Genomic DNA, 27,668 nt, shown 5'->3' with positions numbered 1-27,668 from the left:
GATAATTTACAGAATGGTTATAGCACAGGAAGAAGCCATTTGGCCCACTGTTTCCAAGAGGGTTATCTGGAATGGATCACTTCATTCAGGAAATAAGAATGAAATAAATTTTATTTCCATGAAAGCTGCACTTTTGCATTAATTAGCAGAAAAAAATAAATAAAGTAGCACTTCTTCCAATAATAGAAAACAACTGTTCAGAGCTTTGAAGGAAAAGTGAATTCAATCCAGGACAAAACCGGGAAGGCCGGGGCATGATGGCACTCTTCCAGTCAGACCCCGTGCTTTGCAAATATAAATCATTTTATGAATATATTTGCGATGAGATCTATGTTCAGCAGGATACAGCATGAAACATTTCTTTGTTTCTGTCTATATAAAGTCTCAAGTGTCATGAGTCTCAAGAATCTTGTCAATTAATGATTGCATCAGTTACAAACCTCACCTTTTAGGTGTTGCTGCAAAATGTTTTTTAGACAAGAAATATTGATTTGCTCATAATGAATTGAATAAGGCATCCTTCCATCTCAATTTTATGAGAGATGCAATTCAAATAATCTAGCACAAAACCAGAAAGAATAAACTGACACACTTAATTCTGAAATAATTCAATGCATAGTATTTCAGTTCGTATTTCATACTTTCTGTAATTGTTCAAGAATTTTCTTTCAAAATTCATATCCCCAATTAACATTGCGTCAATATAAATTTGAACAGAGAATTGAAAGACCACATTTTCAAATAAATTCCAGAACTCTGAACCTCCAGCTTTATTCTGAGCTCATATACATAAATCTCTGAAAGTAAAAACAAAAATTACTGCAAGTAAAATCATATTTTTGACACAAAAATTTGTTCCATATCATGAACACCATCATTATCAATGATTCGAACAGTAAACGAGGGAAGATTCAGAATAAATCGTTTTTGGATCTGAAAAAGAGAACAAATAAATGAATCTTACAAAACTAATATTTCATTTAGCAATGACAAACATCGGAAGCATTTAATCTTACATATATTTAACAGGAAAATATTTTTCTACCTTGTATATGAAATTGGCTTTTGACAGTAACAAATTCATATAATGGAATAACAGGACACCTCATGTCAACTGTTATTCAAAAGATTTAAGACACTGCAAATATGATTGTTTTGAAGCTGGAACTGTCCCTTATTTGCCGTCTACAAGTACGTTAGCATTTTGAGTCAGGTGGAAACCCATACGCAGTCACAAGTGTTGTCAGAGAACACTTTCATTAAATGAAGGATGAACCCACAGCAGGCAGTTCATAAATTCAACAATTGTGAAATAACACTCTTCAAAAGAAAAAATTTTACTCTGCTTAGAACATAAATACCGCTGCCTGCTTGGAACGCAGCAGCACAGGGGAAATAAAGGGAATAAACTGTTTTATTTTCATCTGCTGATGTCATGTGTGAAAATATAAACATATGCAGCAACTTTCAGAAGTCTCACAGTTGAAAACTGTTCTTTGTATCAAACAAATTTTCCAATACAACTGTATTCAGATTTGGACCTCACCTCTTGCAAGCATTTCTTCAACAGCTCTAATGCCTCTTCGCGTGTGAGATCTGCAAACACACATTGTTTCAATTTTTGAAGACTTCTCAAATAAAAGCAATCCTCCTCCCCCCCCCCCCGCACAAAATTAAATAAAGTCCAGACTTTAAAACAGGAGTTATCTGACTCACAGCTGAATATAGTCCATATGTAAAGCAGGGTTTTTAAACAGAGTCAGACCCACTCAAACTGCAAGCTGGAACGAATCAATTAGTTTTTAGAAATCGAAGCGCATCAGAATCCGCCCCCTTTTCCTGGTCCAAACTCGGGAAAAGGACAGGCACCTCTTAGATTCAATTTATTGCAAACAGTGTGAAAATGAGCTCCATCTGCAGATGCCGGCTGCAGTTAGTGCACTTCTTTCACTGGCCTCCTGCTGAGCATTAGATTCATCAATGCAAGTGACACGTGCTTTTTACTTCTAGGAGTATGGACCTGTGTTTCCTCTGCATTATTTGCAGTTCAGTCAATGCCACTTTAGACAGTGACAGCAAGTAGTTTCTTTTATAGTGTACAATGAATATATGTTTTTAACCCTTGAAGCACTAGTAATTGTTTTAAATAGTGCAAATACCTGGCCTTGGCTAGTTAAAAGTCTAGTACTAGTACAATTATTACGATCTTATAATTCTACTTTAGCTGGATACACTAATTTCTGTATATTTTATCATACTTGCAACTGTGTTGATGACATCGTATGCACATCATCAATTTTAGAAGATATTTTAAGTTGCTTAAGTAGGATTCTAGCTTGTGAACATCTTAAAGTGGTTACATGTGTTTTGGAATTTAAAAAACAAGATTAAAATCTAATTTTCATCAGATTGGTGAATGCATTCAATAGGGTATTGCAGAAGAATGAAACAATGACCACGGGACATTTTACATGTTTTACTTTTCTGTTCGCCTCCCTGAAGAGCAACCTTCTGCATTCTTTAATGTCAGATGTGTCAACACAATGTCAAAGTCAGTGAACTGCATTTTGGTAAAAAATTAAATTCAAACTGCTGACTCCAAAATAATTCACTAAAACATTAACCAAATTACCATTTTAATCTTAAATTTAGAAAACAGTTAATATTTTAAATCACTTGGTATTTAGAAAGTTCCTTTTCTATCAGCTCTTTACAGTTGGCGTCACAAAATATACATTGGCTGCTTCCAAGGAAAAAGTTTGCATGTTACCGAAGTATCTTTGGACTGGCTCAATGTTAACCTTGTGTCTGAGAGCAACTCGCATGTTGAAAATTAAACTTAAGAAAAAGCCTCGAAACAAATTAAGTCAAAACACATGTAGTCTAAATGTCCAACACAGAGTTGGAGGAACACAAGTGACTGAAAAGCTGCTGGCATAAACAGGACAACTGCACACTGTTGCGGGTGTAACACTTGGCTTTCACCTGCTCAGACAAACACATTCAATCCTGTGGTGCAAAGTAGCTGGAAAATAGGGCAAGTACCTAAAAATCTGCAGCACAATGCCAAAGTTCTTCTCACCACAAATGACACCCACCTGGTTTATAGTATCGATCCAAAATACTGAGGGTTAGAAATGCTCCATATCCATGAGCAGCAAAAGGGGCTTTAGCCAGAGCTGCCAGGTAGTCCATGTAGTAGAGTGCTGGACCCTCGTGTTCATCACAGCCAGCGAGAAGCATATTCACATGGTACGGCGTCTAAAAAATAAAATGGGATGGCATCATAATGAGGGTAATTATCACTGAAAACAAACTGATAATGCTTTTGATAAATGGCACTTTTCAATTCTATAAATAAATTCTGTATGTATTCCATGCACCCCGAGTAATAATTGGAACTTGACAAATTTCCTAATAACAACTTTAAACTAAAATGGAGGGATACTATGATTTGTTACCTGACAAATAAAATCAAAAGGTGGCCAAAAATCGAAAACTTTTGTATTGCAACTAACTACAGAGTTAATCAGGCAGATCAATTACTGTTATTCAACACACTTAGCTGGCATTAAATGCCAAAGAAATTTCTTACCCAAGGCATTTAACTATCCCAATTTTATAAAAAGCTCAAATCTTGAATACTGTGAAACTGCATTATTATATCAGCATACATGAATAAAATTAAAGAATTAATTTTCCTTTTGTGTGTGTCAATGCCTGGCAAATATTGTTTCCTAATTCATCAATAAGCATTACACTTTGTAATGTGGCAGTACTGCTAATATGACATGGGGTTTGAAGGCACAGAACATTGTGTTCCTCGTCACAGCATATCACTGTACTTTAGCAGACTCAAACTAGGTTTTAAAGGAAAAATACAATCAGTATGAAAATGAACAAACTAACATTTGAGCCAGTTTGTAGCTTTTGGGCTTCGCAATCACTTTTGTTTGAGCTTGACCTGTGCTTTATATCTAGTCTTCTGAAAGGAAGGAAGGAAGAAAGAATATGCATCTTTCCAGTCAAAAAGACGGAGATAACATGGTCCAGGATTTAATAAACTTGTACACTGATAAACAGCAGTTACTTTATACCTCCAAATCAGAAACCAATAATCCCATGCATGTGTAACACAGTTATTGTGCATTTATCCTCAGTACTTTCCTTGCTGTTTCAAAAGGTTCATGGTGAATAACAGGATGAATAACTGAAGTTTGCCAGCAATCAACAATGGGCTTGTAACATCAGTGTAATAGAACAATATATCTGATACAAACCATAATTAAACTGCATTTGATGGGAAATGAAAAGGGGGGTGCTTAATGTATCAAGTAGAACAATCAAAATGGACAAGTCATGTACCTTAGGCGATACATATCCAATTGGTTTAATAGGTCACATGATGCAGAATACTTGGTTGCTAATCTCAGACAAAAGCAAAGGTCTTTACCATGCATCCAAGACTACAGCAAACTATTCTCACTGAACAATTTTCAAATATGATTACCAGACAGGTTGATTCCAGATGATTTAAAAAAAACAAAGAATTAACTTTGTAAAATTTGAAATGTTAATTTTATTAAATTAAGCCAGTGAGATTTTAACAAGTGAACGTGATAGAGGAGAAAGCAAGCAAGAGACAGCATCCAAATCACAGTTAACAAAATAATCTTTTAAGGTTTAAGACATCATTTGAAACCCAAGCAAAGACCAAAACTATTGTTACATAAACAAATCTCATTGGATTATTAACATATCAATTTGGACACAAAATTATGTCTAATGGATTTATCGCTATCCAGAGATAGCTTTAAATGAAAAAAATTGAATTGTTGAGCCTATTAGGTTTTTGTTAAAACAATGACTTGCATTATCAAATCTTTAAGAAATGCAAGTTTGTGTTAGGCTTGATTAAAGAAAAACAAAGACTGCTAATAAAATTTAGAAAGTAAACTGTGTGAAATTACACAGGCCTGGTAATCAATTTAATGAAGAAATGTAAAAGCAAATGGTGGGGGGGGGGGGCACGTTACTGACGAGATTTTCTGCGACATCTGGTGAAACAAGCTCACAGTTCGGGCAGAGAGTGAGGAAGTATCCTACTGAGCAGGGGAGCGGGAGCGTTAATCTCATATTGGAACTCTTCCAACCCCCAGCAGCCATAATTAAATCTTTAGAAACTTGCACCACAGCCGGCACAACTTGAGAAAGAATAAAACACTGACGAGGGAAGTCTTACTGACTGACTTCCTGACCAATCACAGCAGAATGATACAACATTACAACAAACACCCAACCGTGCCAACCCATTTACCTTCTAATTTATCTAATTTGGTAATCAAACCTATGCTTAAAACAAATCAAATCCTTAGTCCCTGCCTTTTCAAACAGAAGGTGAACAAAAGGATTGAAGAATTGATTCTCTGAAGAATTAGAAAACAAATCTAGAATAAATAGCAACAACATTGGCATGTAACTCTAAAGCCCAGCATCATTTATCTACATTTTTCATTTGCTTGTAAAAGCAAGATAGCTCAGATATCCCTCGGAAACAGATGTCACCTTGAGCCAAACAGCTAGCAAAAGTATCCCAAAGCAGTCTCTGGAGGAAGTGGACAAATAAAAATTACCTCCATAGAGAGGGCTGAGTGACTTCCAGTGAAGATGAAGATTTGAAACCAAAGACTTAGCTTTGTAATTTTGCCTCAATCTTTGATGTGATGGGATCAAGAAAGACAAACCTAGTGTATTTTAGCATTTTTTAAAATATAAATCAAATATAAATTGTTTTTACATTGTTCAAGACCCACACTAATTCCTAAAAGCATGGGCCTCGCACAGTGAACTTGAAGCTCGATACAAAACTGTAGGGAATCGTTAAAAAGCACCTAAATGGAAGTCTTCCTGGCAGGCAGCTTTAACGAGTCATTGCAATGTAACATTTGCCTGGCGGCCAGCTGCACAAGACTCAAGCTTCTGGGAATCTGTGATACTAGCTAAGGATCTCACAGCAAAATAACTCCAATTTCAACAGTCTGCCAATTATATTGTACCATTATAGTACAATATTCCTTTCCGATGAGATCTACTTCTGTCACTATTTGAAATTAATGCATAGCAGTTCCAGTAGACTTCCACATCAGTGGCATCACAAAGAATATTGTTCATATTATATGAGGTGCACATGTAAACAAGCATGTAGTGACCATGAGGCTGCACAAAATTCGTTCCCTTTAAGAAACTGCATGTTTATGTTTGCACACAAAAGGTTTAAAGATACTATATTGTGCAAAGGAACACACTGTACCTACTAAGAGGACATTGAAACGGACTTGTAGAAATATAACCTTTCTTCAGAGTCAGCATACATGGTAACATAACTAAGCCAGTGATGTGGGAAGAAATCAACCTTTGTTAGTTGCAAAGTTGATGTTGTTTATTGTTGTGTAATCTATTCCATTGTCTAAGGGAGTGACTGAACAACAGTTTGTTACATAAAAAGCTAATCCTGTAGAGCTAAAAGAAAACAAACAAACATATTTTATACGATTAGGAAAGCAAAGCTACTGGGTATACTCGAGTAACAGCCGATCTCATGCAAAAGTCGACCCCTTATTTTTGGCCAAATAGTCTGGAATTTTCCACATATCTCATGTAAAAGCCAGCTCTAATTCTTCACAGGTAACAGATCAATGTTTGTGAGTCAGTGTGCCGGCCGTCACGTCCCACTCCAGCTCTCCAGTCCGCTGGCTGTTGTGTTCCACTTTGAATTTTCAGAATTACTCTAATTCATTGTTTATTTTTCTTTATTCATTTAGCGATCAATTGGCTTCTGCTAATGATATGGTATGAGTTTTTACGGGCATGAATTTCAGCCCCTCAAAAGTAGTATCCATGTAATAGTCAACTCCATAAAGTTAACCGTAAAAGGTAGTTAAAAAAAATTGACAATTACTTGAATATATATGGTATTTCTCTCCACACCATTTTTTTCAGTTTGTTTGTTGGAAATAATAATCAACAGAAAAAAAATTTGCTCACTGACACATACCTCAGAACATGAAAAGAAAATCATTAGTTTTAACATGTTTCCTCTCACCAGAAAGGGTCAAACTAAACAAAAAAGAGCAGAGGCCTGCAGAAATGAAGGGCTTGAGAAAAGGCCAGTTTATTCTAACTTTGCTCATTGGACAATTAATAATAACTCTTACAATAGTTGGGAAAAAACTTCTAAAATTTGAAGAACTCAAATAAACTATAATGAACCCTGATAGAAGTTATTATTCTTCCTGCACTGAGTTAGCAATTTCCCCGAGAAATGTGGGCAAATAACTAAATGTGGTTAACTTCCAAACAATTAAACACAAGGTAGAACTGGTTTAGATCATTCTAAAAGAATACCAGATGTGTTATAGAACATGCCCTCACTGCAGTAAGCATGACTGTTCAATCATTGAGCCACCTTTTAAAAATGGCAGAAATTAGCTGAATGCTAATTATTCAGGAGATGAATAAAAAAAAAATGAAGTTTTACATATTTTCTAAGAAGCTGCTGGAACAATTTGAATCTTGATTGATAAGTTAGATGTTCTTAAAACCTAAATGCTTTCTTTAAATTTTATAATGAAATCCCTACAGCCAAAAAGGTTCAGAAACAGACGAAATACCACGATGTATATTGCAGATCCAGGAACTTGAGTTCTTGCCATAATCTGCACCAGTCATAATTTTGAATACAATATTGGATTCTGATGCGGTATATGCAACACTCATTAATTCATTTACCTAAATTGTATTACATAGATGAGCTCGGGAAAGCTAGTCCTCAGGTGCGGCTTTAAGAATCTACTTTTGAACAGGAAATATGGCTGTACCTAATTTGAAAAATCATACACACTTAAAAAAAACAGGTCACTTTAGTTTTCAAAACTAACTTGCAACAGATTTAACAGGAATACATTGGTAAAAGCTCCAGATGATATTTGAAAAAGATCAAAGGTAATTAGAAAACAATAATATAAGTGGTTCCCTAAAAGGTTTTCTTTAGTGATAGAATTGTTCACCTCAACTAAGCGGACAATGGTAAATAGTGGATATATTAGTCCTCAATTTTGGTCCCTTATGTTACATAATTCCTAGGGCTTTGCTGTAAGACAAATGTATTACAAATTGATCAGAATATCATCATTTTTGAGGTCAAGTACTTGCAAATACATATTAATGCATTCAAATACTTTAATATCTTTGTATGAAATATAATACAAACATTGAATGAATACCCATACTGCATCAAATTACAACTAATAAAGTGACAGTGTCTCCAGTTAAATACTCATTCATCACCCCTTAATTAAATTTGTTATATTTAATGCTTCCCTTTCTGCCATGGATTACAGGTGCCTCGACACTGTACACTTATTTCATTGTAAATCACAACAGTTAATTTGAGAAGTGTTTTTTAAGAGCAAAAGTACGAAGTTAATAAATTAGAATTTTATCGCACGCATTCCAGAGTAAAGATGCCAGCGTACAGATTAACTGTTAAAAGATTTGTTTTTGACAATAAAAGAGTTTATAGTCAGGTTTTGAGCTAAATTCAGAACAGAGATCAATACAGCTGAAGCCTATTAATTGGGATACAATAGTGAAAATTAAATAGATCTGTTTCAGACAGCCATTTTTAAATAAAATCCATCAGTGCTAATTTTAAGTTACGAATGAAAAATAACCATTTTCACAACTTTGGAGCATAATATTTAAAATAAACTTTAATTTATCAGTTATTACCTGCGGAAAACTTTTTAAAAGTTTAAACATTGATATTACATTCAGATTTTCCTGACATTTAGTGTAAGATGTGATAGCTTGAAACTTTATTTTATAGTAACGTATTCAAGTACATCCTTTGAAGGGCCCAAGTAAAATATTTTACGACATTTTGTCGTCTTAAAAAAACATATCACAGCTCCTGCAGAAGTTGCAATGCTTTTTTCCACTTGAGTCAGATAATATAGGCTATTCAGAATATCTATGAAGCATGAATATGCACTGTATGAACTGTAAATAGCTCTCATTTTTCAAAACCAGTAATACACATTTGGCAGTGGTGTTTGTAACTACTTTCCTATTTAGTGCTTCAGATCGCATAACTATAACCCCCTCAGCTCTGCTACAGCTGTAATTAAGTAGTCAGCGAGCACAAGGAATTCAAAGCACTAGATTTCAATACAAGCACACTTAAACATCGTAAATTTGAACCCATCAGCTACTACAAGGAAAATAAAACCCACGATCACCACATTCCGTAGCCACCCATAAAAAAAAACAGTACAACAGCTACTTAGAGCCAAGAACTGACATCCTACACAATTTCACTTGCAGCCACATAGATTCTTAATACTTCTCCACAGTGGCTGATGGTAACCTTCAGAATGCATATTTTCTGTACAACCCATTAGCTTTGCGATTCATTGCTGAATGAAGTTCTATGTGACTGGCAGACTACCCATGCATTTAATATTCGATCTGTTTCCATCTTGAAAATCGTCTGGCTTGACAGTCAACTTTGAAGCTCCAAAATAAAAGTTCAGCGTATTAATGGCCCATTGCACTCTCATTAATTTACAAAATTAAAAAGATGAAAAGTTAAAATGATATTTTAAAATTCTGTAAGTCACAAAAACAATAACACTTTTAAAAAGAGCTGAGTAACGTACTGAATTTTTAATTTTCAACCATTTTCTATAAAACTAAATATCATATAAACAATGAACTAACTTGATGACCAATTGGAAAAAAAAGTTACGACTTTTTCAGATGGCAATTAAAGCAAGATGATTTCAATTTAAATCCTCATGTAGAAGAAAACATGTCAAAATTGATCTTAAAAATGACCTTCAAATGGATATTTAATGTCATAAAAAGAGTACAGTATACAAAATTAAGTAGTTACTACATTAAGGGTATAGACAGAGACACCTGAAACACGAGAATATGATGTTTGTGCACCCAAAAGCTAGATACTTTGCAACAAAGTCAAAGGGTAATCTTATGCTACCTCTACAATGCAAAAGCGACTCAAAGAAAATGGCATTAAGAATTACAACCCCAACTACAATAAAACTATCCTCGGGTTCATAATTTACCATGGGATGAGAAGAACAGATATGATAGGATTTGTTGAACATTTGGTTCTGTACATTTTTGATATCTGTGTGCTATATGGATTGTCCCTGACATGAGGTGGGCCCCAATCTCAATAATAAAACAAGGGATCCAACTGAAACAGGACAGGTATAATTGTTTTAGAATTGTATTCATGCTTTCGGAGTAATTATGCTGTCACCAACTCTGTCCCTAAAAGGTGTCTGTATGTGCATGTGTGTATGCAAGAGAGGCAAAGAGGGAGACAGAGAGTGCGTGTGTGCGCTCGCGTGCACGCGCATGTGGTATTTTTATGGGGGGGAGCGCTACTCAACTAAAGGAACTATCACAATTACAAAAGAGGTCCCATTAAAAATGCATTTACACTACATAACACTCTGTCAAATGAATGCCAAATAATAGTTTCTCACGTGCTATGGCATTTGACCAAGAGATTTACAATAACCAGCCCCTGAATCAGAATGGAGTGTGTGGTACTGGAAAAGCACAGGTCAGGCAGCATCTGTGGAGCAGGAGAATCGACGCTTCGGTTATATGATGATGGGATTATGCCCAAAACATTGATTCTCCTGCTCCTCAGATGCATGTGGTATTTTTATGGGGGGGAGCGCTACTCAACTAAAGGAACTATCACAATTACAAAAGAGGTCCCATTAAAAATGCATTTACACTACATAACACTCTGTCAAATGAATGCCAAATAATAGTTTCTCACGTGCTATGGCATTTGACCAAGAGATTTACAATAACCAGCCCCTGAATCAGAATGGAGTGTGTGGTACTGGAAAAGCACAGGTCAGGCAGCATCTGTGGAGCAGGAGAATCGACGCTTCGGTTATATGATGATGGGATTATGCCCAAAACATTGATTCTCCTGCTCCTCAGATGCTGCCAGACCTGCTGTGCTTTTCCAGCACCACACTCTCGACTCTGATCTCCAGCATCTGCAGTCCTCACTTTCTCCTAGCCCCTGAGTCAGTCTATCAAATTTTAAATGTCCTAGGAGTTAAATAGTACTAGCAGAAAAGTATTACAAAAAGGAAATTTTCCAACCACTAACCAATGTTGTCATTAAGAAGGGTTTACACTCAAAGAGGATTACCAGAAAAAAAGGCCTGAATATTAAATACTATTCATGAAATAATTGAGATTAAATTGGATTGTACAGTGCATGTGGTTGTATCAGGAAATAACAGCTTCACTAATTCAGACTTAGTTCAGAGATTTCACTTAAAGTATGAGTTAAGTTTTGGAGGTTTTATTTTAGCTGGAGGAGTTTAGGAGAGGAAAACTGGGGAACAGTAAATTCCCCTGCTCACGTTCTACCATCTATATTTACCTTCAGAAGGCTGATTATAATATGGATCATTGACTTATTCAGTGCCTACATCAAAACTGTATTTTTATTCAAAAGGAAGCATTGTTGTGGGTTAACTATTTTCTGGTCTCCTTAAATTAATTGGCCAGTTACTATAACATAATATACACAGTTCCAAACTTGCGAGTACAGACAAATGACTGAAAGTAGAACTTCACATGACATCTACATGAGGTTTTGTGCTCTCCCATACAACATAGACATTTGCCAGTTTGGTGATTTCGCAAAATAACTTTTTTTTCCATGTTTAAACATTGAACAGCAAATACACTATTATGCTTTTAGCCAAATAAACTAAGAATGATCAGATATGGTCACTAGCATAGAAATCACAAACAAAGTGCTTCTGACCAGCTGTGAAAACTATTGTTACTTCAACGTCCTGTTTAAATAAAGAAATGCACAGAGCAAGTTTGCCTTGAAACTTGCGGCACGGCTTGAAATTAAATTCATTGGAGTAGTTCCAAGAACTTGGCTTTACATATGGAAATTTATGAACAAGGTTGCAAACTTGCTCACTAAAATTCATACTCCACCTCTGATAAATTAAGATGAATTTGGATTTTCAGTTACCCTTCTTAGAGGCAATGGATGTGATTTTAAGGAGAATGCATAAAATTGCCGCAATAACATAAGATTCTTAACCATTCAGAGTTAAGAATGGTTGAGATAAACTAACTTGAGATAAATTAATTCCAAATTATGTTTGAAGAAGTGATTTTCACTTGCCACTGTATTTTTAGTGCTTCACCATTTTAAATAACACTTTGCACATGCTGTAACAGTTTGCTGCACAAGATACAGAATCATTTAAATTCACATAAAAATATGTACTGAAGATATACTGGTTGGTTACGGATTGGGCCTGTACTTGACCAACTGTTGACTTAAGGTAAAATTATAAAATGAACAAGGACATGTTTTTAACCACAGTGTATTAGGTGATTGATTGACAGATATGAACTGAGAAACATAATCTGAACGAGCTGGGACTTGTTCAACGTGATGACATCATGTTACTGCTCACAACTCTGAACGCATATTTAACAAGCAGAGTACTATTCTATCAATTGATTCATGAAATCGAAATATTTCACAGCTTGAATGAGGATGGATTATATAAATCACATCTGTTAATCACCTTCTCACCAAAACTGTGCGCCAAATAGCAACTGAAAAATAGGTTTCACAGAAAATCCACAAAATAACAGGATAATTGATATGCTACTTGGTATTACAAGAAAATACAAGGTAGAGCTCAAACTTTAACACATTTTACAAAATATTATGAAAATGTTAAAGCTTATGGTATTGTCTCTCATCATGCTTATTACTCCAAAAATAGAGATTTAAGACTTCAGAGGTTAGGACCCTGTCAAACGTTTTATACATCATGAATTTTATCACTCAAGGGGGCGGAGTCTAGGTAATAACTGCAGCTGGTTGTGCTGTCTAGAATCCAGGGCAGGCAGCGATCGCAGTTCTGGGAAATAAGTGTCGTTCCATCCTTTAGCTCACTTTAAACACATTCTTCCATTGAGATCACAGCTCCAAGCCACCAGGGAAAATTAAACAGCTGGCTAACTAAAAACGTTAGGTGTCAAGGGAGGGCAAGGTTCAGTGCCAATACAACATCATCAATTATGGATAATTTAATTGGGATGTTTTGCCCACCCTTCTGCGCAAAGTGCAAGAGGGGGGCTGATGAAGCTAGCTGATTAGGTGTCTGACACACATCACATGATTAGCAACATATGGCACAGGTAAATGCTGTGAATGGTTAAGCATGTACTCCCCTGTCAGAGCACTGTAATTGTGACTTGTTACAACTGATTAAAATAAATTCTGTAATAAGGTAATTAACAAGTTTTTGGTTAGTGGAGGTCGCAAGGTGTAGCTGAGATCCCCTGTGTTTGATCCCCGCAGTCTGCCATGCCTGGACTTGCCTGACAGCCTGCCTGCTCCAGATGGACTACACTGCAGGGAGAGCACTGGCATGGGCAGATGTGCTTTTCTGGAAATGGGTAGGGGTGGGGGGGATGGTGTAAGCATCGGTTACATGTGCTCTTTCAGATGGTGATACCTTGAAGCTGGTGCTGTAGCTTACAGTAATAAAAGTGGCAGTCACAACATCACAATGACTATTTTCAGAATAAGGGTTCTCCCACTTAAGACAGATTTAAGAAAAAATTATTCTCTAAGAGGTTTATTAACTTTTTCAAATGCATTACTTCAGTGCAGCAGAGGTTGAGTGATTGAGTACACAAGCGTTAGTCAGACATCTGATCTAAAAGGAATTAGGTTTAAGAAGGTAAGCAGGAAAGTGAAGTTAAGCCCTTAATAAAATCAGCCAAGACCTTATTGGATAGTGCAGCAAGCTTGAGGGGCCAAATGGCCTAATCCTGCTACCATTTCTTATCTGAAGACAAAATTTCACTACGTTTTGGAAAAGGAAACAATAGCTTTGTTCCATCTTTTCACTCGTCTTAACATGTACTTCTGAATTTTAAAATATTTAGTGTGATTTCAATTTTTGTAGGAATTCCAGGTATTATAATAAATTACTCACTTGAATATCATATTGGCATTTAAATCATGAGACAACACAAGAGCCTACATCCGTCAATGACAAGGAAATCATGTCTCACAAACTTGATTGAGTTTTTTGAAGTAACAAAGAGGATTGATGAGGACAGAGCAGTGGATGTGATCTATTTGGACTTCAGTAAGGTGTTCGACAAGGTTCCCCATGGGAGACTGGTGAGCAGGGTTAGACTTCATGGAATACAGGGAGAACTAGCCATTTGAATACAGAACTGGTTCAAAGATAGAAGACAGAGGGTGGTGATGGAGGGCTGTTTTTCAGACTAGAGGCCTGTGACCAGTGGAGTGCCACAAGGATTGGTGCTGGGTCCACTACTTTTCGTCATTTATATAAATGATTTGGATGCGAGTATAAGAGGTGTAGTTAGTAAGTTTGCTGATGACACCAAAATTGGAGGTGTAGAGGACAGCAAAAAAGGTTACCTCAGATTACAATGAGATCTTGATCAGGTGGGTCAATGGGCTGAAAAGTGGCAGATGAAGTTTCATTTAGATAAATGCGAGGTGCTACATTTTGGAAAAGCAAATTTTAGCAGGACTTATACACTTAATGGTAAGGTCATGAGGACTGTTGCTGAACAAAGAGACCTTGGAGAGTAGGTTCATAGGTCCTTGAAAGTAGAGTCGCAGATAGATAGGATAGTGAAGGCGGTGTTTAGTATGCTTTCCTTTCTTGGTCAGAGTATTGAGTACAGGGAGTTGGGAGGTCATGTTGCGGCTGTACAGGACATTGATTCGGCCACTTTTGGAATATTATGTGCAATTCTGATCTCCTTCCTATTGGAAGGAGGTTGTGAAACTTGAAAGAGCATGTTGTCACGGTTGGAGGATTTGAGCTATAGGGAGAGATTGAATAGGTTGGGTTGTTTTCCCTGGAGCGTCGGAGGTTGAAGTGTGACCTTATAGAGGTTTATAAACACATGTGGGGCATAGATAGGATAAATAGTCAAAGTCTCTTCCCTGGAGTGCGGGAGTCCAGAACTAGAGGGCATAGATTTGGAGTGCGGGAGTCCAGAACTAGAGGGCATAGATTTAGGATGAGAGGGGAAAGATATAAAAGAGACCTAAGGGGCAACCTTTTCACACAGAGGGTGGTACTTGTATGGAATGAGCTGCCAGAGGAAGTGGTGGAGGATAGTACAATTACAATAGCACTGCTGCCTCACAGCGCCAGAGACCCGGGTTCAATTCCCGCCTCAGGCAACTGACTGTGTGGAGTTTGCACGTTCTCCCCGTGTCTGCGTGGGTTTCCTCCGTGTGCTCCGGTTTCCTCCCACAGTCCAAAGATGTGCAGGTCAGGTGAATTGGCCATGCTAAATTGCCCGTAGTGTTAGGTAAGGGGTAAATGTAGGGTTATGGGTGGGTTGCGCTTCGACGAGGCGGTGTGGACCTTTTGGGCCGAAGGGCCTGTTTCCACACTGTAAGTAATCTAATCTAATCTAATCTAATCTAATTTAAAAGGCATCTGGAAGGGTTTGGAGGGATATGGGCCGGGTGCTGACACATGGGACAAGATTGGGTTGGGATATCTGGCCAGCATGGATGACTTGAATGGAAGAGTCTGTTTTTGTGCTGTACATTGTTACGACTCGATGACAAAAAGTGTTCATGAACTGTAATAAAACCTATTTCTTATTTCTTTTGAAATCACCTAATGAGCATAAAAAATAAGCTGAAAATATTATCATAGCTTTGCAATTAGGTGATGCAACATATGATCCCATCATTTGTCTGATTAAGCCTTAGGATGAATAAACCTTTGTGGCAGTTAATTCTGAACTGGAGCTGGACTAAATTTCACCTCTTAAATATAATCTCTCCTTCGCCATAAAGGTAAATGCCTGCAGTGGGAAGGAAATGTATGAAGAATAAAGACAACTGTAATTCATTTTTATTTTACAACATTGTTTTCTCTTATACAACATAACAGGGGAGGCAATGGCCTAGCACTGTTATTGCTAGCCTATTAATCCAGAAACTCAGCTAGTGGTCTGAGGACCTGGGTTTGAATCTTGTCATGGCAGATGGTGGAATGTGAATTCAATAATAATCGGGAATTCAGAACATATTGGTGACCATGATACCATTGTCAATTGTCGGTAAAACCCATCTGCTTCACTAATATCCTTTAGGGAAGGAAAATCTGCCATATTTACCTGGTCCAGCCTACATGTGACTCCAGACCCATGGCAATGTGGTTGACTCTCAACTATCCTCTGAAATGGCCTAGCAAGCCACTCAATACAAAGTCAACTAGAGATGGGCAATACATGTTGGCCAACCAGCAACACCCATGCCACACGAGTGAATAAAGGAATGTCACAATATAATTTACAGATTGTGAAAACCACAAAGTGTCATAAACATTCTATACACTAAAACATGAATGGCAGCTAAATGGTACGGTAAACTGATTAAATGAAAAGCTGCGGCAAGGTAACAGTTTGGAGTGGTATTAAGCAATTCCATGGTAAATGGATCAAAATGCTTTCGTAATATATTAAGTGACTCATGTGGATGTTTGAACTAAATCTGCATTGGGTATTGTAACATTTGAACATTCTCACTACCAGCCAGTCTATACTGGAGCAAGTGCTGGTAAATAAAGCTGCTTGAGTAATTTCGTGAATTCCCACAGGTTCATAATTTATGACAAAATAGAAATTACTCAAAGGGCCTAATTAGCCACTAGGCCAGAAACAGAGAATGCAATTCTCCAATTCATACTCAATATTGCATCTAAAACAGTTGATCATGAAAGAATTTTTAACCACTCACTATATGAAACAAAATCTCAGAGTAATATCATAGAACAGACACTCCTAAAGTTATACAATATACAAACACCATCTTACTAAATGTTATCATCTCTGTCTTGTACTGAATATTTTGCTTTGCTTGGCATAATGCAGAGCAGCAATATCATGTCTCCTAAATCTAGGCAGGTGATGGTGTCATGACTTCATTCATTCATTTGGAAGAGGGAGGTTTGGACAGCAATTGAATGTGGAAAACAGGTCAAAGTTAATTATTCTTATATGCTGAGATTTATGAGAAATGGAATTGAACATACATCACTTGCTTGAGTTTTAGATACAGATACACGTAGAAAAAAAAATAAAAACTCACTCATATGTTGAATAAATAACTATCTTGAATTTTTCACTCAAGTTCCTGAATGCAACAAATTGAAATAAACAGTAGCAGCTACTGTGGATCAAACTGATAATGCACGAATTGGTATGAACAACTCTGTCCATCAGTAGGTGGTTTTAGGGTAGGTAAAGAGCTGTCAATACAGTCGGTTCTGCGAGTGATTCTTCAACGCGAATTGGCTTTAACGCAATTGAAGTTTGTAGAATGCAAACTTTCCTTACCTGTATTGGCTATAACGCAATTCCGGGCCCAATAATTTAAAAGGCGCACCTATTGCGCAATTTCCAAATAACTCATATAAAGATTACACAAGAACCGAACTATCCCGTTATATCCCGAACCAACTGTATAGTCAGTGTTGATGAAGTCATGTGTTAAAAACATTCCTGCTCAGAGTCTTGTATGCTCATTACTCCTGCCCTTGCTGACCCAAAATTGCTTATCTCAAAGCCTCAAAATTTAAAATTCTCAAACTTGTATCTAAATAATGGCTTTATTCAACTTTATTTCTAATCTACCCAAGTCCTACAATGTGTTATTCTGGTCCATTTACTTTGGAAATCCACCATAAACCATTCCTACTCCTATTCTCTTTCCAGTTTGCTCAAAATCTAACCTTTTGATGATGCTTTCAGTCACCCACTGCTGTTATGCTCTGTTCTGGTACTACACCTACACCTCCTCCCACCCTGCACCCTGTAAAAACGCCATCCCATATTCCCAATTCCTTAGTCTCCGCCGCATCTGCTCCCAGGAGGACCAGTCCCAATACCATACAACCCAGATGGCCTCCTTCTTCAAAGACCGCAATTTCCCCCCAGACGTGATCGACAATGCCCTCCACCGCATCTCCTCCACTTCCCGCTCCTCCGCCCTTGAGCCCCGCCCCTCCAACCGCCACCAGGACAGAACCCCACTGGTCCTCACCTACCACCCCACCAACCTCCATATACAGTGTATCATTTGCCGTCATTTCCGCCACCTCCAAACGGACCCCACCACCAGGGATATATTTCCCTCCCCTCCCCTATCAGCGTTCCGAAAAGACACTCCCTCCGTGACTCCCTCGTCAGGTCCACATCCCCCACCAACCCAACCTCCACTCCCGGCACCTTCCCTGCAACTGCAAGAAATGCAAAACTTGCGCCCACACCTCCCCCCTTACTTCCCTCCAAGGCCCCAAGGGATCCTTCCATATTCGCCACAAATTCACCTGCACCTCCACACACATCATTTATTGCATCCGCTGCACCCGATGTGGCCTCCTCTATATTGGGGAGACAGGCCGCCTACTTGCGGAACGTTTCAGAGAACACCTCTGGGACACCCGGACCAACCAACCCAACCACCCCGTGGCTCAACACTTCAGCTCCCCCTCCCACTCCACCAAGGACATGCAGGTCCTTGGACTCCTCCATTGCCAGACCATAGCAACACGACGGTTGGAGGAAGAACGCCTCATCTTCCGCCTTGGAACCCTCCAACCACAAAGGATGAACTCAGATTTCTCCAGTTTCCTCATTTCCCTTTCCCCTCCCCCCACCTTGTCTCAGTCAAATCCCTCGAACTCAGCACCGCCTTCCTAACCTGCAATCTTCTTCCTGACCTCTCCGCCCCCACCCCCACTCCGGCCTATCACCCTCACCTTGACCTCCTTCCACCTATAGCATTTCCAATGCCCCTCCCCACCTTTTATCTTAGCCTGCTGGACACACTTTCCTCATTCCTGAAGATGGACTCATGCCCGAAACGTCGATTCTCCTGTTCCTTGGATGCTGCCTGACCTGCTGCGCTTTTCCAGCAAGATATTTTCAGCTCTGTTCTGGTATTGCCAAGTTTTGTCTGATAAAGCCCTCACATGGTCATAGACGTTACTTTTCATAATGTTCAGCTGACAAAAGTCACAATGCTTCTCTATTTTATGAGCAACTTTTGTTAAGAAACTGACTTCTATGGTTCCACAATACACAGGCTTTAAGATTTGATTCCTCACAGAAAGGGGACAATTGCATTTCAACTTTTAACCATTCTGTCTTCTGTTTAAGACCTGTTTAGAAACTGTGTGGATTTGGGAACTAGACACTTTCTCCAATTCACACTCTTCACTGTCAAGTAAAATACAATAGCTAGCTCATTGATCTTTAAAGCTTTTGGCAACAATGCTCTAAAAACACAGTCACCAGATGGTGCCAAGTGTGGTGGCAGATAAACTTCTTCCCCCCTCTTTCTGTTACCTTGATGCACTTGGGATACTATTTGGTGCCTTCCTATGATACATTCTCCTGCACTGGGAACTATCACAGGTCCATGGTTTTGCTCTGGTATGCTACAACACACTGTGATCAACACAAATGCTGGTGCATTAATTTAAAAATATACAATCATAAATATTGTCTAACGCTTGTAACCTGTAGATTTTGGAAAGTTTGTAAAATTATGCTGCATTTATAATAATTTCTATAATTGCATTGTATTCTACACAGGGATATGGGAAGTTGCGGCACTTCAGCAGATGAACTATAAGTTGGAATGAGTTCAAAAATAGAAAGAGAATGTCTATAATACGGTCAGATGTAGGTCTTCATAGAAAAATTACAGTAAATATATTTTGAAAGTTTGGAATAGAAACAAAAATCTAAGTTATAAGATTTCAAATTATATGGAGAACAAAACTATCTTATTACACTGATACTTGGGCCTATAAATGGTGGAAGCTCCAGAGATCAGGATAGATCATGAAGTTGGAATATTGAATTTAATACTCTTGCATCAATCTTTGAGTTATCAAGAAACTGGGTTGTAGGTATTGTTAACTGATCAGATGGAGAGAGGTTACAGTTTTAAAGAAAAGAGGGTTGTTTTTCAGACTGGAAGCCTGTGCCCAGCTGTGCGCTGAAAGGATCACTGCTGGGTCCACCACTTTCTGTCATTTATATAAATGATTTGGATAGAAGGTATGGTAAGTAAATTTGCTGATGACACCAAAAGTGATGGTGTAGTAGACAGCGAAGAAGGTTACCTCAGAGCACAACGGGATCTTGATCAGGTGGGCTGAGAAGTGGCAGATGGGGTTTAATTTAGATAAATGTGAAGTGCTGCATTTTGGAAAGGCAAATCAGGGCAGGACTTATACACTTAATGGTGAGATCTTGGGGAGTGTTGCTGAACATGTGCAGGCTCATGGTTCCATGGAAGGGGAGTCGCAGCTAGACAAGATAGTGAAGGAAATGTTTGGTACGCTTGCCATTGATGGTCAGTGCATTGAGTAGTGGATATACAGGACATTGGTTTGGCCACTTTGGAATACTATGTTCAACTCTGGTCTCCCTGCTATAGAAATTTGTTGTGAAACTGGAAAGGGTTCAGAAAAGATTTACAAGCACGTTGCCAGAGTTGGAGGATTTGAGCTACAGGGAGAGGCTGAATACACTGGGGCTATTTTCCCTAGAGCATCAGAGGCTGAGGGATGACCTTACAGAAGTTTATAAAATCATGAGGGGCATGGTTAGGGTGGATAGACAAAGTCTTTTTGCCAGGGTAGGGGAGTCCAAAATTAGAGGGCATAAGCTTAGGGTGTGAGGATAGATATTTAAAAAGGACTAAAGGGGCAACTTTTCATCCAGACAGTACATGTACATGGAATGAGAATTACAACATTTAAAAGGGATCTGTGTACATGAACAGGAGCGGTTTAGAGGGATACGGGCCAAATGCTGGCAAATGGGGCTAGATTCAGTTAGGATATCTGGTCGGCATGGACAAGTTGGACTGAAGGGTCTGTTTCCATGTTGTACAGCTCCATGATTCTATAACCGAGAAATCAGCATTTTTATTAGTGCTGGTAAAGTTCAGGGCAAATGTTAAAAAGTGTGTTCATGGGTTGAGGGCATTGCCAGCTTTATTTTTCCATCTTTAATTGACCTGGAGTAGGTGGTGATGAGCTATCTTCTTGAACCACTGTATGTGGGAGTGTGAATTGATGTATCCAAGTGCTGTTAGGAAAGTAGCCCTAAGATTTTAACCCAGTGACAGTAAAGGTATAGTAATATAGTTCAAACTCAGGATGGGATATGCCTTGCAAGTAATGTTGTCCCACTGCATCTACTTCCCTGTACTTCTAATGGCAGAGGTCACAACTTTGGAAGGTGCAATTGAAGGTGCATTGGTGTGCTGCTGTAGTATGTTTTGTAGAGATGGCATACACTGTTACCACTCTGTGGTGGTGGAGGGTGAGAATGTTCAAACTGGTGAATGGTGTGCCATTCAAGTGGTCTGCCTTGTCTTGGGTGATAATTGAGCTTCTTCAGTGTTGTTGGAGCTAAACTCATTCAGGCAAGTGTAAAGCATTCCATCTCACTCATGATCTGTGCCTTTTTGATCATGGCCAGGCTCTGGCGAGTCAGGAGCTGATTAACACACTGCAGAATTCCTAGCCTCTAACCTGCTCTTGAAGCCACAGCATTTACATGATTGGTCTGATTCAGTTTCTGGGCAATGGTAACCCCTGGGATGTTGATATTGGGGGAATTCAGTGATGCTGAACATCAAGGGGTAATGGTTAGATTCTCTTGTTACAGACTTTTTTTTTCCCTGCACCTATTCCTCAAATGTTGCATGTAAATTGATAGAAGTCTTCAAAATTACGAGTTAGTATGCTAGGTTGAACAATGAAAAGTGTGTTTTTTAAAATTCATTCATGGAATGTGTGCATTGCTGGTTGGGCCAGCATTTATTACCCATCCCGGGTTGCCTTTGAGAAGGTGGGTGCCTTCACAAACTGTTGCAGTCTGTTTGAGACAGGTAAATATACGAAGTCTGTAACAAATTGAAAGTTATTCATTCCTGTATAAGCTGTTCACTTACCCGACTTCGGAGGTACTCTGCCAGGTTTTTGCGAGTAAAGTTCGCAGCTGCTGAAGGGGACAGTTCGTAACCTGTAAAGATGAAATAAAGATGAAAGGTCTGTAACACATATGATTAAGTGGTGCTAAAATGTGCAATGTATAATTTGGAACAAACTACATATGAAACTGTACTTATGGTAATTTTTGGAATATATATGCACAATCTCCTGTGGCATTAGACGTGGTAAATCAAAGATGATACTTTTATAATGAAAGCAATGTTATGCTACTGAATGTTACGATATAATTAAAGGAGAAATGTATCTGTACATCTTTGGCGTCAAATCATTTTCTGAAAAGATGAAAACATACTGCTTGCATTCTATTACAGCAAAACATCCTTTTTATAAAACATAAACATTCATAATCTGAATCATAATTGCTCTGTCATCTATAGCAGTTAAGATATTAAACCAGTGCTTCCCACACCCTTGCTCACTGTGACTCCATTTTGAGGTTTCAAAATTGTCATGATCACTCAGTGAAAAATGAGAGGATGGGGCCACAGAGCTATGCGAGCAGGGGCCAGGAAACAGCTGATGCTTGTGAGGGAGGGGTGGAGCTACACATGGCAATTGCTACCTTCAAGCTCATTAACTGTTTTTCTCTCTCCACAGATGCTGCCATACCTGCTTAGTTTCTCGAGCATTCTCTGAGTTTGTTTCAGATTTCCAGCATCTGCAGTATTTTATTTTTGTGTTTTACCCTGTCTTCTTCAGGTGTCAAGCAAATTGATCAGCTGGTACTAAAACATCAGGTTTCCCCCAGTAAACAGGTAGAAACTCTAAAAGGGAATGTGCCGTGAAGAGCTGCTCAGACATTTTAAAACATTTGTTTGAAATCTGATAACTACAGATTCTGTTACAAATAATTTCTGACTAAGAATTTGAAAAATTTTAAGTCCACATTTGTGTGGTCAAAACGTGGACCCAAGGCAGCTCTAAACAGACCATGCTGTTTAGGTTAATTACAGAATCAATACCAACAAAAAAAATTGATGTAACATATACTCACTATCAAATACCCAATTCATACTCACTAAAATAAATGATTTGAAACCTTGACAAATTGTGAAAAAGGTGAATGAGGTATGCCAGTTACCCACCATTTCTCATTTTGTAAAGCTGTACATTTTTCTGAATGTATTCTGCAAACTGGACGGTGTCCCCAGCTTCGCCGACACATAGCAGTATGATCTTCTCACTCAGTTTAAACATTTTATCATAATCTAAATGAAACCAAGAAATTAGAAAATTAAAAATCCCAAGGCAATGACTGACAAAATATAGAGACCCATCTTTCGAGATTCAATTACTTTAATAAACACATATATTCAGTAAGGAGAGAAAGCAACTGACTCAAAACTGACTGTGAAACATTTTCAAAATGATCACTGTTGACTCTGTCTTTTGATACAGATATGATAGATTCTGACACTGAAATGAATTACTCTACCTCACATTATATGGCTTCCTAGACTGTTCAAGATCAGCAGGTGGGGAGGCAGCTGGCCATGAGATATATCAAGTTCAAAAAGCAAAAGAAAAATTCAAAACAATTCTGATTCGCTGGTTAGGCTCTGAATCTATCCCAGGTCCTGAGAGTAACTCAGATGAAGAAAGTAAGAAATACCAAAAAAAAAGGTGGGATTAACCAGTCTTTGTCTTGCTGTCCACCCTCTAAAAACACACTCGCTCAGCAAATTGAGGGCTAACATTAAATTGAGATGATATTTGCATAACTCCATTTTGTCATTTTGAAATCAGTATTCATTACTGCTCAGTTATACTTTCACTTTCAATTTTCTAAATGTTGCTGAATAATACTGTGAGCTAAGCTAAGGCCTGAAAGAGCAGACTGAAATAAGTGAACTGTAGCTCTTATTTGAATGATGATCCGGAATGAAAACATCCTTGGATAATACTAAAGAATGTCTCTCACTAAAAACTGTAAATTTTACTCTTTGAGGATATTTTGTTTCACAAAGAACTCACCTATGCATCAAATTGTAGTCATTATTTCCATTAGATCTACAAAGTCACAGCTTAAAATTACCACAACAAATTACAATTATCCAGTTTCTTAAGGGGAAGTAAGCAAAGGTTTCTATGCTCTTTATAGTTTACTGGAGACATGTTCCAATGTGTACAGTTTATGTTATTTTAAAAATGTGTCAAAACAAGATAGTTTTAAAAAATATTTTGCTGCACTTAAAAGGAGCATGATCCAATAAGTACTAAAACTGTTGTTTGATGAACTGACAACAACGATAAATATTTCTGTCAATGTTTGATGGTTTCTACAAGTTTCAGATTAATATTGAATTTTGAGATGGAAGAGGACCAAACAAGTTGCATTACTAAAATGTTTATGCAGGGAATTAGATTTAAGGTAAAAGTCACAATGGGATAGAGTCTGCAAGCTATCAATCCAATGTATTTATCACCTCAGTAAATGTCACAAGAGGATGCTACTTCATCACTGCACACATGGTGTGGAGATTATGTTGGATTGGGGTGGACAAGGTCAAGGTGAGAACATCCAGTTATGTAGGGACAGTTACATTGTGTTTCCTTCAACAACCCATTTTTTAAATCAAAGTCACATTTGCATGCAAGTCTCTGCTCATCTTTCCAATTACTAATATCGAAAATAAGGATAGCAGTAGGCAACACAGCCTATGTGCCTATTTTGCCATTCAAGATAATCACGGCTGATCCTCAATCTCAACACCTTACTCCTACATTCTCTCCATACTCCTGTACACCTTTAGAAATCTATTTTCAAAAATATATTCAGTGGCTTGGCCTCCACAGCTTTATTTGTTAGAGAATTCCACAGGTTCACCACCTTCTAAGCAAAGAAGTGTCAGTCCTAAATGGCATATCACATACCTTGAGACTGTGTGCATTGTTCTAGACCCAAACATCTCTCCAAGTAGCATAGCTGTGAAGGTCACAATTAACATCCAATGACATTCCCCCCCCTTGGATATATATCTGTAACATCTTCCTGTTCCTTAGCTGCTTGTTGCCCATAACCAACATTATTCACAAACACACCAGGTTCTACAATGTACATTGATCACATTTAACTCGATCTGAAGCATTTGTCTTTGCCCCTTACCACAATCTCTCCTCAGTAGTCACTGACTCCAGTGCTCTTCCGATACAACTGAGAGTTTGAAGCAGACTGTTCACAAGCTTGGTGTCACATAGGAATATTAGAATTTTATACTAAGGCCAATTATTTCTGCCTCAAAAATATCACCAGACCATAGTTCATCTGCTGCTGAAACTCATCTGAGCTTTTGACTGTTCTAATCTGTTCCTGGCCCACCTCTCGTGTTCCACACTCTATAAAGCTGCTGCCAATTTCATAATACCGTCTGAGCACTCAATGGATAATAACTTTCTTGATTTTAGATTTCCTTGTTTGCAAATCCTTTCCTGATCTTTCCTCTCCTTAGCCCTATAAACTTACGCCAATCCCAAAACTATTGAGGTGTCTCTGCTGCACCAAGCGTGGGCCCTTTATTGTCTGATTGGATAGCAGCTTTAACATTATCCTTTGTCTTTTGCATAGATCAGCTCCAAACTCTTCCCTCTCAAAATAACAGGAATCAGCTCCAACGCCCTTCCGCACAAACCTCAGGGTGATCACCTACAAACCACCCTACCAAATCCTGGCTCAGTAATTCCAACCCCACCAAATCTCCTACCCAAACTAACAGATGCTCAGCTCTGAAATACCTCGACATCTTGGGGGATCAACTAACAACCTGCTCAAACTCCAAGAGATCAGTTCCAACAATGCCCAACCACAAACTCCAAACCTCAATGGATCATTTCCAATCTCCACGCTCCTGAGGGTTTAGCTACTCTGGGAAGGATCCCTGATAGAAGCCACTTCAATACTAACACCTCCAAATATAGTCTGGGGGGGGGGGGGGGGGGGCTGAAGAAGAGAGACACCTTCTCCAAAACCCACTCGCCAAAGCCCTGGGGGAAACCAGCTCCAATACCCGCTCCCCAAAGCCCAGGGTGGGGGGACTGGGGGAAAAAAAAGAGAACCAGCTCCAATACCCACTCCCCAAAGCCCTGGGGGGAAAACCAGCTGCAACACCCAGTCCCCAAAGCCCAGGGTGGGGGGAGAGGGGGGAAAAAGAGAACCAGCTCCAATACCCACTCCCCAAAGCCCTGGGTGGGGGGGGACTGGCTCCAATACCCACTCCCCAAAGCCCTGGGTGGGGGGGGGGGGGGGGGGAATGGCTCCAATACCCACTCACCAAAGCCCTGGGTGGGGAGGGACTGGCTCCAATACCCACTCCCCATAGCCTGGCATGGGAGGGAAACCAGCTCCAACCCCCACTCCCCAAAGCCCTTGGGGGGGGGGGGGGGAGAAACCAGCTCCAACCCCCACTCCCCAAAGCCCTGGGGGGGGGGGGGAGAAACCAGCTCCAACCCCCACTCCCCAAAGCCCCGGGGGGGGAGAAACCAGCTCCAACCCCCACTCCCCAAAGCCCTGGGGGGGGGGGGGGGGGGGAGAAACCAGCTCCAACCCCCACTCCCCAAAGCCCTGGGGGGGGGGGAGAAACCAGCTCCAACCCCCACTCCCCAAAGCCCTGGGGGGGGGGAGAAACCAACTCCAACCCCCACTCCCCAAAGCCCTGGGGGGAGGGGGGGGGGAGAAACCAGCTCCAACCCCCACTCCCCAAAGCCCTGGGGGGAGGGGGGGGGGAGAAACCAGCTCCAACCCCCACTCCCCAAAGCCCTGTGATCACTCACTCACGCCCCCCGCCTCAGGCAGTGATGGTGTGGCCTGCGATCAGGGGCTCCCTCCGGCCTTCTTACCCTCCCCGCGTCCGTACCGTGCTTCATGGCGACGATGCTGCTGGCCGCTATCATGTCGGACGCCACGAGGACGAAGTCCCTGCCCTGTATCCCTATAAGGTACTCCATGACAGTCTCCGGGAAACAGCGAGAGATTCAACAACGCGGGCCTAGCCTGAGACAGCAAAACCCGCAGAGCGCCTGCGCGGGAGCTCAAGCATCGCGAGAACTGAGTGATGGCACGTGATCCACCTTGGTGGGTGGGGCCTCTGGGTAAATGATACAATGAAAGAGATACAGTGAGGAATACATGTAGAGAATGTGGTAAACGTAGAGATTGTGATACAACATGAGAGAGCTACAGATACAGTGAGAGAATAATCACAAAGAGATAGAGAGGGATACAGTGAGATAATAGAGGGGATGATATAGAGATAGAGACAGAGAATGGTACACAGGGAGAAAGGTTCAGAAAGAGTGATATATTGAGTGAGAGTGATGGGGGTGAGAAAGTGATACAGTGAGAGAGCAATACAGCAAGAAAGAATGTATTTCACAGAGAGTACTTTTCCTAGTTAAGTCGTGACATTCAAGATATTTTATTGCACAAAGTTGCTATTATCAGTA

General features: G+C 39.3%; 1 protein-coding gene across 1 annotated transcript; it reads right to left on the bottom strand.

Moving 5' to 3' along the window:
• Positions 1-742: 742 nt before the first annotated feature.
• Positions 743-27,237, bottom strand: psmb2 (proteasome 20S subunit beta 2). Its single transcript, XM_043717716.2, has 6 exons — positions 27,080-27,237; positions 23,315-23,437; positions 22,169-22,239; positions 3,099-3,261; positions 1,547-1,596; positions 743-933 (listed from the first exon to the last, which is right to left on the bottom strand). Exons 1-6 carry the CDS (start codon positions 27,168-27,170, stop codon positions 832-834), a joined length of 600 nt encoding a protein of 199 aa, XP_043573651.1. The 5' UTR covers positions 27,171-27,237; the 3' UTR covers positions 743-831.
• Positions 27,238-27,668: the final 431 nt, after the last annotated feature.

This window comes from Chiloscyllium plagiosum, unplaced genomic scaffold (genome assembly GCF_037043375.1).
Source record: "Chiloscyllium plagiosum isolate Xiang-an unplaced genomic scaffold, Cpla_swu_hap1 HiC_scaffold_30, whole genome shotgun sequence".
NCBI lineage: Eukaryota > Metazoa > Chordata > Chondrichthyes > Orectolobiformes > Hemiscylliidae > Chiloscyllium > Chiloscyllium plagiosum.
Note: the sequence above shows the minus strand (reverse complement) of the source record. Positions and strands in the feature narration are given on the sequence as shown.

What these genes read in the sequence shown, in the direction of transcription:
- psmb2 (XM_043717716.2), bottom strand. Translation starts at nt 27,170, where the DNA reads ATGGAGTACCTTATAGGGATACAGGGCAGGGACTTCGTCCTCGTGGCG. An exon ending in GCTTTACAAAATGAGAAATG is followed by an intron (nt 22,240 to 23,314) that starts GTGGGTAACTGG and finishes TCATCTTTACAG; the next exon opens with GTTACGAACTGTCCCCTTCA. An exon ending in GGATCGATACTATAAACCAG is followed by an intron (nt 1,597 to 3,098) that starts GTGGGTGTCATT and finishes GTGTGTTTGCAG; the next exon opens with ATCTCACACGCGAAGAGGCA.